The sequence below is a fragment of the Pipra filicauda genome, unplaced genomic scaffold (assembly GCF_003945595.2).
Source record: "Pipra filicauda isolate LSUMZ 115617 unplaced genomic scaffold, ASM394559v2 scaffold562_size295421_pilon, whole genome shotgun sequence".
Taxonomy (NCBI): Eukaryota; Metazoa; Chordata; class Aves; order Passeriformes; family Pipridae; genus Pipra; species Pipra filicauda.
In genome coordinates this window covers 27,584-41,802 of record NW_024104712.1, presented here as the reverse complement: position 1 = coordinate 41,802, position 14,219 = coordinate 27,584, and the positions used below count along the sequence as shown (strand labels likewise).

Genomic DNA, 14,219 nt, shown 5'->3' with positions numbered 1-14,219 from the left:
GGGTGGCACCTTGTCGAGGCTGAGGGTGCCTAGCCAGCCATGGGGCACCCACACATCTATGGGGCACATGCTCAGCCATGTAGCACCCACTCAGCCACAGGACATGGACAGTCACTGGGCGCCCATTCAGCCCTAGGGCACCCAGCTTGCTCTGGGGCATGCACCCATCATGGGGTGCCCACTCAGCCAGAGGGAACTGACCCAGTCATGGGGTACCCACCCAGGGTACAAGGTACCCACCTGGCCATAGGGCACCCACCCAGCTGTGGGCGTATACCAGCCCTCGGGGTGGTTCAGGGGAAGTGCTGGGAGCAGGTTGTGCCAGCTGCCACATGGGGCAGGAAGGACCCGCCATGGGGTTGGGACAAGGCAAAAACCACAGAAAAGAGGAAGCCTTTGAGTGCCCCAGCCCAGTGCGGCAGCGCCCAGGCAGACGCACCTGGCATCTTGCACACCTCCATCCCGGTAAGTCTGAGTTCAGCATCGCCGACCACCAAGGGGAGAGGGGCTGAGAAATGGGGCAGCCCCTGGCACTGCTGGAGTAGGAGGTTCCCTTTCAGATCATCCCCAAAACGGGGGCAGCATCCCCGCTGCTGGGGAGAGGGACGCACAGCATTGATGTGCAGTGCAGGGAACCAGGAAAGCTTTCCCAGCCCTCTCTGCTTCCCATGCCAGGTTTGTCTGGAGCCTAAACTTAGCTTGGTATATTTTAGCAGGACAGATGGAGCGGGCCAAGGCAAGGAAGGGATTTTTTGCAGCCAAGCTGCAGTGCTGGGGTGGGTGGAAAAGTAGGGCACTGCTTTCCAGGAGACTCCAATACTGGAGGAATGGGCCCAGCCCCAGCTGGCACCAGGATGCAGGCAGCCCGTGTGTTTCCAGAGGTTTCCACAAAAGAGAAACCACCTTTGCTACTGAATGCCATGGGTGGCCTGCAGGCACTGAGCCCTGCCCTGGGACTGGCACTCCAGACTGGGCTCAAGCTGGTGGCTAGTCTCCAGCTCAGCCAAGCATCCCCCTTGCCACCTTCATCACTGCTCTGCTCCCAGCAGTGTTGCTGGTTAAACCACAGTGGAGGCCCACGGCAGACAGATGGGCACCGTAGGAGGGTGAGTATCCCACAGCTGGAGGGCCCATGTGCCTGCGGGCTGAGCCCCATCAGTGGCAGACCCAAGTGCTGCACTGCCTTCCCTGCCTTCCCTGCCCTCCCTTCCCACGCTGCCCTTTCTGCCCTTTTTGTTCTCACTGCCCTCCCTGCCCTTCGTGCCTGCACAGCAAAGTACTGGCCATCTGTGACATTCTGAATATGAGTGTTTGGGGCACTGAGGCTACAACCTCCCAGCTTGCTGGGGCTCCTCATGTCCTTGGGGGCTGGGGATAGCACCCTGATCTGGGGAGAGCACCTCGAGCTTGGGGATTGCCTTGTCATTGTTGCAGGAGAATGCTGGGGCACTTCTTGGGCAGGACACTCCAGTCCTGAAACTCCCTGAATGGAGTTTCAGACTTCACAGTCAGCCCCAGAGACACTCCATTTTGCAGCTGGGGCCTCACCGTGGGGTTATTTAGGTGGGACTGGGATCTTCTTCCTCATCCTCTGGTGCACAGCTGCGGCAAGGCTGGCTGCATATCAGGTTTGACATATTCTGGACAAAGTAAGGAGTGGGACCATGGCTACATGTCAGGTGGGGAAACTGAGGCACAGAGCAAGCACCAAGGACCTCTTGTGAAGGGCAGTGGGGCAGGGGGCACAAGTGGATGCTTCCCATCAGCTCTGCACCTTCTGGCAGTATCTGTGCTCGCCCAAAGATGGAGACACCAGGGATCATGGGAGGGAGAACAAAGACCACCCTGGGGTGACACCAGGTGCACAGGGAACCCTGTGGTACAGGGGAGCAGACAGTTCAGGGGTGATATTGAGGACCAGGTTTCATGGAGAAGGCCTGTCTCTGGCCCCTCAGATCCCAGCACCTCCCAGTCACCCCTTGCTCCCGGCAAGCTGAAACGATGGCCATTGGTGGTCTCTCCTCTGTCCCAGGCGTCAGCTTTGTCACCTGAGGAGGTGACAGCCATCCTGCCAGCATGCCCCGGGCATCACCACTGCCATGGTCGCCATGGGGCCGGCCTGGTGTGAAGACCTTGGTCACTGCTGGGGTGTTTGTAACCATGCTCTGGAACCTGAGGTGCTTCCTCAGCCCCTCCAATGGCTCCAGAGAAGACTCCAAACACACAGAGCCACTGCTGGTGCTGGTGTGGGAATGGCCCTCGAAGCAGGTCCCCAATGTCAGTGGGGACGTGTGCCACGAGCTGTACGGCGTCACAGGCTGCTGGCTCACCACAGAGCGGCAGCTCCTGCACCAGGCCGATGTGGTGGTGTTCCCCCATGCCAGGCTTCAGCCTGGCCAGGACAGGCTGCCCAAGGAGAGACCACCAGGACAGAACTGGGTATGGGTCTCCCTGGAGTCCCCCTCCAACAGTAGAGCTCTAGCAGGATGGAACCAGACCTTCAACTGGGTGATGACCTACAGGCAGGACTCAGACATCTTTATCCCCTATGGCAAGCTTGTGCCCAACCGCTCGGCCACTATGAACATCCCTGCAAAGACCAACTTGGTATCCTGGGTTATCAGCAACTACCACAGGACTCAGAAAAGAGCTGAAGTCTACAAAAACCTCTCCAGGTACCTCCATGTGAATGTATACGGGAAAGCAAACAACAAACCCCTCTGCAAGGACTGCCTCTTGCCAACGACATCCAAGTCCAGGTTCTACCTGGCCTTCGAGAACTCCATCCACCGGGACTACATCACAGAGAAGCTCTGGAGGAACTCGCTGCTGGCCGGCACTGTGCCCGTGGTGCTGGGGCCACCCCGGGCCAACTATGAGCAGTTCATTCCTGCCGATTCCTTCATCCACGTTGATGACTTCAACTCCCTGGAGGAGCTGGCCATCTTCCTGAAGACCATGAACTCCAGCCGCTACCAGCAGTTCTTTGCCTGGCAGAGGAGGTTCAGTGTGAAGCTCTACACTGACTGGAGGGAGCGGATCTGCACCATCTGCACCGCTTACCCCCACCTGCCCCGCGGCCACCTCTATCCCGACCTGCAGAGCTGGTTCAACTCCTAGTGTGTGCCAGGACCATTGGGAGGTATCCAGGCAGAGGATACAGGGGTGGGAGGTGTGTGGGGCACCCACCTGCAGACCAGGATGTGGGGTATGGAGAGAAGGGAGGACCACTCTTGTCCCAACCCAGCTGTTGCCACACTGGGACCTTGAGCAACTCCCCATGACTTAATTTTTCTGACCCAATGTTGACCATCTTGCCAGAGTGCTGGCAGGACCAGAGGGTGCTTTGGAAATAAATGGTACATTGCTGCCGAGGCTGTGCCTGTGGTATAAGGTGTGGGCAGGGCAGGGGGCTGGTGGGTGGCTGAGGGCTCCCCAACCTTCCCCTGTGATCCTCAGTGTCCCCCCAGCACCATTTGCTGGGTGCCAAAGCCCTGGTGGCAGAGGCCGCATGGTGACATTTGCGGCTGGGGTGGAGGAGCCATGCTCAAGCAGTACAGGGGGGCCCAGCACCCCATGGCCAGGAGGGAACACAGCCTCTGCTCCCCCATTTCCCGGCAGCACCCATCTCCCCCACCCCCCTTGAATCGTGGGTGCCACTATGCCAGCGAGGAGTCACAGGACAGCAGATCCTCTCAGGGCAATTTCAAAGTCGGCCAGGCACAGGGATGCTGTGGTTTGTCACTCCCTCCCTGCTGTGGCAGGAAGGAAGCAAGCCGGTGGCCTCCGGGAGCAAAGCTAGTCCCATGGGCACCCTGCACACACAGACATAGCGCTGTGGGGACCCTGCACCATGTCCACCCTGCACCATGCACACATCCTGCTCAGACAGCACCCTACATTATGGGCACCCAGTACCATGTATACCCCCTGCAGCATGGGCACCATCCAGGATCAGTGGTGATTTTGGGTTTGAGTGACAGGACCAGGGAGTGAGACACACTGCTCTACCCATGCCTTGCCCCATGCCCTTCTGCTCGGTATCATCAACCCCAGTGATATCAACAACTTTTAGTCACAAGTTTCCCCAAGTTTTCCTCCCTGCAGCTCTGAAGTCACCCAACTCCACCCCTGCCACCCTGTGACCCACCAGGTGCCCAGCAGGACTCAGGTCCCCCTTGGTAGAGGGGGAAACCCTGCCCTAGTGCCAGCCCTGGTGGGGTGGCAGTTGAACAGGCACACCACGCTCTTCTGACTTCTGTGGCTTCCGATTTCCGCTTTGTTTTCTGGGTCAACCAGAAGTGGAGCAGGAGGGGCTGTGGGTGCCCACAGACAGGTGCTGGGTGCCCATGTGCAGGGTGCCCATGGGCAGGGTGCCGGGGCTGTGGGATATGGGGGTCGGGACTCCTGCCTGGCTGGAAGTAGAAAATCAGATGGTGGAAATGTGGAGACAAGCAGACCTCAGGGAGACGACACCCTTCTCAGCTTTCTGCTCCCAACCCCATCATCCTCCCACACCCTTAAACTGCGCAGCTGTGACAGGGACAGTTTCTAGTGGATGCCATGTATGGCTGTGCCCCCACTCCACAGGCAGGCAGGGAAGTATCCCTGGGTAACAAGTAGGGATGTAGAATGAGCCAAGGGGGTCCTGCCACACAGGGCTGGCACCCAGTCCGGCAGAGTCCCAGGGTGCTCTGTTAGCAGCTCCTTAAAGTGCCCCCACTCCAGGCAGACCTGTAGACCAAATCAGCTGCCGAGCTGAAAATTGGGCTTTCCAGAAGCTTCCCTACAGGCTTGGTTGGGGATTTCATTCTGCTCGGGGGAAGGTCCCTCAAGGGAAAGGGCTGGAGGCAAATCAGCTGCCGAGACCATGGTGGGGAAATGCGAAGTCATCCCCCAGACACCCCCAGTTCCCACTGGCTCAGCTCCCAGTGCCCACTGGACCTGCCTGGCTGGGTTGGCATCACCCCAGCATGAGGCTGACTCAGATGGACCATGCACACGGGAGCATCCATCCTTTGCCCATCAGTGTCACACCAGCAGCCCTGTGGGTGAGAACAAACCCACCTTCCCAGACGTCTTCCCTGCCTACCACTCTACATCCTCCCTAGTCCTTCCCTGTCCATGGCAGCTGCTGAAGCAGCCTGTAAATGAGATCCCACTGCTTCCCTCTTTCCCAGCAGCTACAGCAAACCAGCAGTTTAAACTGGGTGGAAGATGACCCCCCTTTCAGTTTTGACCCCCTCTGCTTCAGGAGGGGAACAGCCCCTCCAGAACCAAGCTGCCACCAGTCCTGGTTTAGGGGCCAAGCTGCAGGCAGCCAAGAGCTGGGTGTTGCCAGCGTGACCGGGACACGTCCATTCTCTTTGGGTGCCTTGGTCCAGTGTTGCTGTGCCCCCACATGCAGCCAAACCTGCACTGCTGGGCTGCAGGAGCAAGGATGCAAGTGAAGCAAGGAAAGGGTTAACTCATTCTTGCCCCAAAGAACCCTGAGATTTATTTCACTGCCAAGGGGAATGTGATTAAGAACAAAAAGTATAAAAATCATCATTAACTACAGCAGGCTGGAAGGCTTGGGGTGCTAGCAGCATGGACAGGGCGCTGTTGGCCCCCTGGGCTGGGACCCTCCAGGGAAAGGTGGTTTCTGGGCAGCCAAGCCAGGCTGGGGCAGGGGACAGTGGCTGGAGAGTGAGGAGGGCCCAGGGGACTGAGGGTCCTCAGTCCCCTTTGCCCAGTTTGTGCTGGGCACAAGCGCTGGGGAGGACCCCCCTGACCCAAACAGGCCTCACCAGCTGACCCACAGAGGGGTGAAGCTCTCCTGTGCCACAGCTCAAGGGGTGGCAGGGGCTCACCTCCACCCCTTGCCCCTGGCCTCAGCTCACCCTGGCTGCCCAGGAGGGTGGGCAGAGCCACCAGGGCCCCTCAGCCCTGGGCATGGTGTTCCAGCCCTGCTCTACATGACAGGGAGGAGGCACCTGGGAAACTAGATCACTACAAAAATTTTTGCTTTTTAAAAACTACAACCAAAAACCATTTCAAAAAATAATAAAACCACCCCCCTCCCCCCACCCCAAAATCTAAAAAATACTTTTTTTTGGGTCTTCCAGAAGAGCGGCTGGGGCTGTGCGCACATGGCTTCAGGGGATGCGGTGGGGCAGGAGCAGCTGCCCCTAGGAGAGGTCAGAGGGGGGGCCAATGCTGCTGGGACCAGTAAGATCACATAACTGGGAAGGGCTGGGAGCAACCGTGGACAGCGAGCGACAGGCTCCCAGCCCCTTGCACCCCAAAAAGCCCCACACAGCAGCCCAACGAGCGGAAGCAGGGCTTTGCCTGGGCCAGCCCGGGGCAAAGTGGGGGCTGCCAGACCACCTGCAGTGACCCCACAGCCCCCGGTTCAGTGGCCGCTGTTGCTCATGGAGAGCCCAGGCTGCAGCGCTTGTGGGAACATCTCAGCTTTGTGAAAGGTCGGCATGTAGATCGGAGGGGAGGATGCCAGGCTGTAGCCCTGCGACGTCACTGGGATGGGCAGGGTGGGCGGTACCAGCGGCTGGTTCATGTCGTACATCATCCCATCTGCCTCGTTGCCGTAGGGCAGCAGCAGCCGTTTGCCTTTCTGACGCCGGTTGCAGAACCAGACCCGGACCACCTGCAGGGAGGGAGACAGAGAGAAGGGTGAGGGGGTGACCCCAGGCACTCTGTGGGTGACAAGGAGACCCTTCTACTGGTGGGCACCTCCACAGCACCCCAAGTTGCCAGTGCAGCCCCCTCCCTGCCACACATCTCTTTCCTGGTCTGAGCCCTGATGGACTCCAGCCAGGAACACTTTTCCACTGCTTCCAGAGCTGAGAGATGAGAGAGGTTAAGCAGGAAAGAAGATAATGAATTGAAAGAAAGGTTTCTCTCCAAAGGCCAGTGGCATTATCAGATGAAGCCAATATGCATTTGTGACTGGAACTTGTTTATTGTTCATAGGTTGTGTTTTGTTGGTCTTCTCGTGCATTTCCACTTCCAATGAAGAAAAAAAGTTTTCACTTTCCATGTGGGTCCCTGGGGGCAAAAATCAGCTTCTTCAGAGGTGAATTAGTATCAAAGGATTACTTTTATATATTATGTGCATATACACAAACACAGATGGGTGTTGTGTTGGGTCTGGGAATTATTTTTGTGCCTGTAAAGTTTTAAATACTCCATCTGTGAAGGAAAGTCTCCTCTGGAGCAAAGTGGGGGTTTTTTCATACTGATGAGCTATACCTCATAACTGCTCGCTTCTGCTCTGAGACAAAGTATCAAACTGGCCTGATGCAGATGCTCAGGAGCTGCTGACATCTGGGCACCCACCCTTCCCACTCTCCCAACCTACGTCTTTGTCCAGGTTGAGGTCCTCAGCAATCTGGGATATCTCCTGGGGATTGGGCTTCACGCACTTGCGGAAGAAGCTCTCCAGCGTCCCCTTCACATTGGTCTCAATGCTGGTCCTGCGTTTTCTCTTCCGGGCTTGGGCCAGTACTTGCTCCGCATTGCACATCTGGGAACAAGAGAGGGAACATGTTGGTCACTGGATGGAAGAGTCTCCACCAGGCTCTGGGCACACGTGTGGCTGGCTGCAGAGCTCTGGGGACAGACTGTGTGTCCCTGTGACTCTCCACTGAGCATCACTCCACTGTGACTGGGGCCATTCCCAGTATCCCAGCCCTGCCAGCAGCTGGTGTGGGGAGGCTGGACACATCTTCCTGCTCCCCCACCAGGTTCCCCAGGGAGCAGTAAGCTGCACATTTAGCCTTTCTGAGGTTCCAGCAGGACCTGGCTGCTCCAAGATGGGAGCTGCCATAATCACTAGGTGTCTGGGGGGGGATTGGGCTCCCCTCAGCTTGGCAGAAAGCAGTACTCAGCGATATCCCCCCAAGCCGGACTGAAGCCATGCAGTGAGATGCTACTGTGGCACAAAATACCTCCTGTTTCCCTCTTCTCTCCCCAAAGGCATGTTGGAAATGGAGAAGAATCTGTGGCTTGAGGGCTTGCAGGCGTAGGGTACCCCAGCTCCCACCCTCCCTAGCCCGCACCTCTTGCATGTTGTCCGTGTTCTCCGCCTCGTTGAGCCAGCGCTGCAACAGCGGTTTCAGCTTGCACATGTTCTTGAAGCTGAGCTGGAGCGCTTCAAAGCGGCAGATGGTCGTCTGACTGAACATCTTTCCTGCATGGGCAGGGAGGGCAGGGCATCATGCACCGCGCAGCTGCCCCCATCTGCAGCCCCCCAGGATCTGCCACCCCCAAACCTCCCCTGTCCCTGGAAGACCAGGGAATGGATTCTTTCTTCTGCTTCAGCAGGGATTTAAAGCTCTGAAAAAGCAACTGTAGCTATCGTATTAAACCAGTTCCCTGCTATCGAACCCTTCCAGCTCACCGCAGGGCTGGGCCCACCCCCCAACTCCCGCCCCGGGAGCCCCAGGGCTGGTGCTTGTCGGCTCTTTTGCGGGTCGTTAAGGAGCAGAAGTCTCCACTGGGCCAGGTAATACCATCCCCCCTCCCCAGCTTCTCCCTTCCCCCAAGCTGTGGGGGGAGAAGAGGGCCCTCCCCCGACCCTCTTCTGCCCCTCACCGTAGAGTGTGCCCAAGGCCAGCCCCACGTCGGCCTGGGTGAAGCCCAGCATGATGCGCTTGTGCTTGAGGTCCTTGGCGAACTGCTCCAGCTCTCCAGAGGTTGGCGCATCCTGACAGGGACAGAGAAACACTGAGAGGAGACGACTCGCGGCCAGGGGCTGCTAAGAGCGGGATCTGTCGGGTTGACGAGGTCCCCCCGGACTACGAACACTGCCCAGATCAACCCACGCCGGCGCGGCGGCGGCCAAGAGTGGCACAATGAGCACCCAGACCTCCTGGTCTGCCTCAACACGCCCTGGGAATGTCCCCTTTATCCCCCAGCTCGCGGTCTTCTGGCCTGATCAGAGGCAGCACCGACGGCCACACTGGACTGACGGCCCCAGATTCGCCCCACTCCCACGCATCCCACCACACGACACCAAGACTCAGCTCTCCCGCGGCGTGGGCCACTTCGCCATGGCTCTGGGGCTGGGACAGCCCCTCGCCAACTGCTCTCCCGCCTGCGCCCGGGACAGGGAAAAGGCTCCCGTGAAGCGAGGGACCAAAGCGCCCGAGAGACGCGTGGGAATCAAGCTCCTCTTTGCCACCAGCAGGCTCTTAACTTTTGGAAAGCGGTTACCCAGGCGCTTCCCACCTCCCTGCCGCGCAGTCTTTAGCCGCTGCGGTGGCATTTTTAAGTCTTTTACCCAATTTCCATTTTTTAGCACAGTTGTGGGGTTTCTAGGCGTTCCTCCTGTCACCGAGCCGCGGCTTATAATTCCAGGCGTAGATCAGCAGCAGGAAGCCCGGAATATCTATCCCACGGGGCATTCTTCACCGTCCCGCAGCCGGGAAACACTACTCGTGACCACCCCCTACCCAGCGCGGCCGACTGCGGCCCGGGGACCCGCACCCATTGTGCGTGGAGCTCCCGCAGCCACGGCCCGGAGGCGGCTGCGCAAACACACCCAATCCCCGCACAGACCAGCCCTGGCATCGGCCGCGCTGCTGCTCCCGGAGCGGGGTCGTGTTATGCCAAGACGAAAAAATATTAAAAACTAACCCAAACCACAGCGCCTTCATCTTAGGGCTGTCTCTGCCCCAGCAGCCGTGGGTGCCCACGGACCTCCGGGAGCAGCGGCTGGGGACCGTGCGGCGGTGCCCCCAGTATCCCTCCAGAGATGGCCTTCGACATCGCTACCCGGGGCGGCCCTGCCGCATCGCGTGTCAGGGGCGACAGAACAAAGAGAAAACTGCCCCCCTAAGTCCCCAAATTCCCTCTTTTACCCCAAAACACCCTCCTTGAGGCGCTCCCCCCGCTGAGAGGGTGATTGAGCCGGGGTGAGCCCTAGCTCCGTATCGGGGCTTCTCCCCGGGGGCACCCGACGGCAGGGCCGAACAGGAGGCACCGGCGGAGTCTCGGCGAGCTGCGGCTCTGGTCCCTGTCCCGGCAGCGGCACCGGGCGGGGAGGAAAGCCGAGACACGCCGTGTGCGGGCGGCCGCCCATCCTCACCCCGTGGGGTCTCACCTCCTCGCCGCTGTCGCTGGAGTGTCCGCCCTCGCTGGCGGCGCCGCTGGAGCTGCCGCTGCTGCCCAGCCCCGAGGGGCCGCCGGCGCCCGGTTGCAGCGCGGCGGGGCAGAGCTGGGGACCGGGGAAAGCAGGGGCGGCCGGGCCGGGGAAAGGCGGCCCAGGCAGGGCGGCGGGGCCAGGGGGCGCGGGGCCGGCCCAGGGCGGGGGCGGCCAGGTCGGGCCGCAGCAGGCGGCAGTGCGGGGCTCGGGCTCGGGCTGGCTGCAGGACCGGCTCGGGCGCGCCTCCGCCTTGGCAGGAGGCGCGGGGGCGGGCGGGGGCAGCCAGGCGCGGGCCGGCGGCGGGTCGCGGGCGGGCTCGGGTTCGGCGGCGGCGGCGGCGAAGGGGAAGAAGAGCGGCTGGGCGGGCGCCCCGTCGAAGCCGGCACGGGTGAAGGGTGGGCCGCCGTCGGTCAGGAGGCCGAAGGGGGCGGCCGGCAGCCCCCCGTCCGGGCTGAACATGCTGCCCGTCGCCCTAGGGCTCCATGCGGGGGCTGCCGGCCGCTGCCTCCCTGCTGCGGCGCCGCCGGGGCCTCTGAGAGCGGCGGGGCCGGGCCGAGCCGGGCTGCCCCTCTACAGTGGGTCGGGCGTGAACTTGATCCCCCGGGGGGGCGGGGGGCACGGGGGGGAAGGTGCGGTGGGAGGGGGCAGCACCGGCCCACACCCTTGCCGCGGGGAGGTGGACGGGACGGCCCCGACGGGACAGGGAGAGGGGGAGGATACCGACCCTCCCGCGCAGCCTCGCACCTCTCCGGCCCCGCGCTGCTCGAGGAGGGACTCGCGACAGTGTTAGGGCAGCACCAGCCCTGGAGTCTCCCCATCTGGGAACCCCTCCAGCGCTATGGGGCCTGGGCAGGGAAAGGGATGGCTTTGGGGAGCTGCAGCGTCATGAACCGTGGCCAGGGGCTGATGTGAGGGCAGCCACCCGCCTGCAGCAGCTCCTTGTCCCCAGGACGGTGGACAGGTCCCGGGATGCCAGTGCCATCGTGCAGCAGCAGGGATGGTCCAGAGCTTGGCCATCACCTCTTGCCCCTCTTGACGCCTGGTCTTATCACCTGAGCCTTGTGGCTCCATGGCGAGCATGGACAAAGCTGGGCCTCCCTAGACCTTTCACACTCTCACTGTCCCTCTCCTCTTCCTCTTTCTGCAGAGAAAAGTTGTGGTGTGGAGGAGCATGTCTGAGCCTGAGACCCCAGAGCTCAGGGTGTGCTGCTAGGGAGGGAATTGCAGCCCATGCAATGGCTCCACCGGCTCCACAATGGAGCATGCTCCATATTTTCTCTAAAGGACTTTCCCCTCGCACCGCCCTTCACAATGGCACTTTTGGGGTCAGCTCTAGGCTTTTCCCCCTTACTTCCCTCCTAGCTCAGCACCGGGAGCTTCCCTGATCCCAATACTGCCATCACATCAGCCTCTGGATATACCTGATGCCAGCTCCTGTGTGTGGGCAGACACCGGTGGTGTGGGCACTCCTTGAACCCAGCTGGAGCAGGGTGAGGTGTGACCCCACTGCTGGCACCCCCTGACCCCAGATGGAGCAGGGCGAGGAGCAACTCTGCTGCTGACAGTGATCCCGACACTGTTCCCTGTTTATTAACCCGGATTACCGGGAGCTGCTGCTGTCTCGCACTGGAGATATGCCGAGGAGATAGGCTGGAGCAGCCTCCCCCGCGGCGGGATGGGGATGAGGCTCTGGGGGGAACTAGGGGCAAGCGCTTGAGTGCTGGTTATGAAACACTTGTTTTAGCTCCCGAGATGGCTGGTACCCAGGGACTGGCACCCCAAGCCTCGTATCTACTGCTGGCACAGAGGGACTGGTGCTCGGGGTCTAGCATCCAGGAACTGGCACCAAGGGACTGGTACCCTGGGACTGACATGCAGGGACTGGCATTCAAGGACTGGTATCCACGGTGCCAGCAGCAGCCCCTGGCACTGCTGCATGCTGGGGGAAGTTGAACAGCTAACCCTCCTAATGATATTCTTATAAGGAAAAAAAAAATGGCCAAATGGATGAACTGGAATGAATGTCTCTTTCTGACGCCTGGCAGGACATCTATCAGGCTGCCCAACCTGGTTGTGTCAGGCTGCTCCGGGAGGGAGGGAAGCCCCAGGAAAATGAACGGATGGTGCTAAAAACCCTGTCGGTGGGGTTGTGTTCCCTTTACTGAGCCCTGTGGCTGCAGGACCTGGAAGGCCTAATGTCCAGAGCTGGTGAGGCACCTTCCTGATTAGGGAATGAATTCGGTCGTGCCCAGGGGTGACCTGGACCCTGAGCTGTGCTGCCCGGAATGCTGGACCCCGTGTTGTGCAGGCAGACCTGCCTGCTATTGCCTACTGCCAGCGGGCAGAGGAAATCTCTCTGCGGGACCCCGATGGCAGCCATCAGCCCTGCTCCTCCCGGACTCCTGCTGTGGCGCAGGGTTTCAGAAGCTCCTTGACCGGGCAGTAACTCCCCTTTCCTTTGATTTATTGTTCCCGGGCTGGACCCCCTCGTCCTGCCAACCTGCTCTTTCTCTCCATCCCCCCAGGAAGCCTCCCAGCCCTGCCTCCCCCCTCCCCTCCCCCCCTCCCCCCACCCCCCGGCCCTCAAACGCATTCCTGCTCCTTTCATATACAGACGGAGGGGAAGGGAGACGTTGACTTTGAACCGGCCCCTTTGTAGGAGCGAGGCCCATTGTGGCAGTGATGGTTTTAGCTGGGGGATGTGGAGGGAGTCAGTGGGGTTTCTCAGTGTGTGTCCCCCCCCTACATTTCAATAGGGTGATTTTGGGGGAGCTGTGTAAGCTGCCTGGTTATTGTGTGGGGTCACTGAGCACCAATGGCCAACTGTCTCCTCTGCCTGATCCAGAGGAGAAGGATGGATGCAGCCTTCCATCACCCCATGGCTGAACCTGCTGGTGCTCCAGGCTTGGCCAGGCTCTGTGGTCTAAGGCGGCTAGGGATCAATGAGATCCTGTGAGGAAAAGGGGAACGGAAAGAAAGGCATCTGTTCTTCTGGCTCGCTGAGATGGCAGCAGGCTGGGGGGAGGCAGAGATGCACCTCCCTTTGCTCCGTGTGCTGGTGTGGCACTGGTGTGACTTGGGGATGAGATTTTAAGAGAGTGGATGACCACAGATGATGTTTTATTCATGGTCAGCCCACCCTTTACTGTGGCAGGTGATGGAGAAGCCCTGTGCCGGGTCCCCCTGAGTTGCCCACTGAAGGCAATCACACCTCAGGGGGCTGCAGCCCTGCACATGATGGGTCAGGGTCCCATGATGAAGGGGTCACCCTAGGACCTTCTAGGGAAGGGTGGGCAGGGGGTTGAGCTCCAGAAGCCCCATTTCTGGAGGAACGCTGACCTGCTCCCTGTCAGTGCAGCTTGCTGGGCTGCAGCTGGCCTGGCTGGGCAGGTTGGAGTCGGTTCTTCCAAACCTGTCTGAGGGGAAAATCCCAGAGCCTCTTTACAAAGACCCCGGGCTTTCATTACAGTCACACCCTCACCACCACACTGCCCAAACACACCAGTGGGTCCTCCCTGCTGTGTTACAGCTGGGAAAACTGAGGAGGGGCCTGAGCATGGACCCTGCACCCAGCCCCACAGTGTCCTGGGATGTCTGCAGCACAGGTGCCCCTGGCCCTGGACAAATGATACTTCCGTGCCGGCACATGTTGTGGGGACGCAGATTCCCAGGGGACACAGGGCTCCTGCAACTGCTGTGCCAGGAGCAAGGGGGTCTTCCCAGGAGGAACAGACAGGTTTTACTCCAAGCTAGAACTTCCCAAAAAGTCTGGACGTGCTCTGAGAGATTGGTGAGCTCTGAGAACAAAGGAAGGACAAATTTGGGGACCTCGGGAGAGGGGGTGGGAGGCTGTGTTTCCCCAGGATTGAGCCCTGGGGGGGTCTTGGGTTATTTGGGGTGTGCATCACCCACGGCTGCAGCTGGAGAACCGATGAGAGAAGCATCCCGGCTGGGTGCTTTGGCTAGTGCTTTCGCGGTGAGTCAGCACCCACCTCCGGCTGCCGAAACCAGGAGAGATGGTATCAGCCTGATGGGGGGGCTGGCGTGATCAAAGGAGCTCGGCTGCACACAA

General features: G+C 60.1%; 2 protein-coding genes across 2 annotated transcripts; one reads left to right on the top strand and one right to left on the bottom strand.

Annotated features, from left to right (window-relative positions):
- Nucleotides 1-2,076: 2,076 nt before the first annotated feature.
- On the top strand, nt 2,077-3,350 carry FUT7 (fucosyltransferase 7). Its single transcript, XM_027720441.2, has one exon. The coding sequence runs from the start codon at nt 2,077-2,079 to the stop codon at nt 3,118-3,120; it is 1,044 nt and encodes a 347-aa protein (XP_027576242.1). The 3' UTR covers nt 3,121-3,350.
- Nucleotides 3,351-6,060: 2,710 nt separating this feature from the next.
- LOC113987569 (POU domain, class 5, transcription factor 3-like) lies at nt 6,061-10,606 on the bottom strand. The gene is made up of 5 exons (XM_027720439.2): nt 10,106-10,606; nt 8,596-8,707; nt 8,061-8,191; nt 7,361-7,525; nt 6,061-6,646 (listed from the first exon to the last, which is right to left on the bottom strand). Exons 1-5 carry the CDS (start codon nt 10,604-10,606, stop codon nt 6,395-6,397), a joined length of 1,161 nt encoding a protein of 386 aa, XP_027576240.1. The 3' UTR covers nt 6,061-6,394.
- Nucleotides 10,607-14,219: the final 3,613 nt, after the last annotated feature.

Coding starts and splice junctions, on each gene's coding strand:
- FUT7 (XM_027720441.2), top strand. CDS start 2,077: ATGCCCCGGGCATCACCACTGCCATGGTCGCCATGGGGCCGGCCTGGT.
- LOC113987569 (XM_027720439.2), bottom strand. CDS start 10,606: ATGTTCAGCCCGGACGGGGGGCTGCCGGCCGCCCCCTTCGGCCTCCTG. Junction 8,708..10,105: donor CCAGCGACAGCGGCGAGGAG/GTGAGACCCCAC, acceptor TGTCCCTGTCAG/GATGCGCCAACCTCTGGAGA. Junction 6,647..7,360: donor ACCTCAACCTGGACAAAGAC/GTAGGTTGGGAG, acceptor CCCTCCCTGCAG/GTGGTCCGGGTCTGGTTCTG.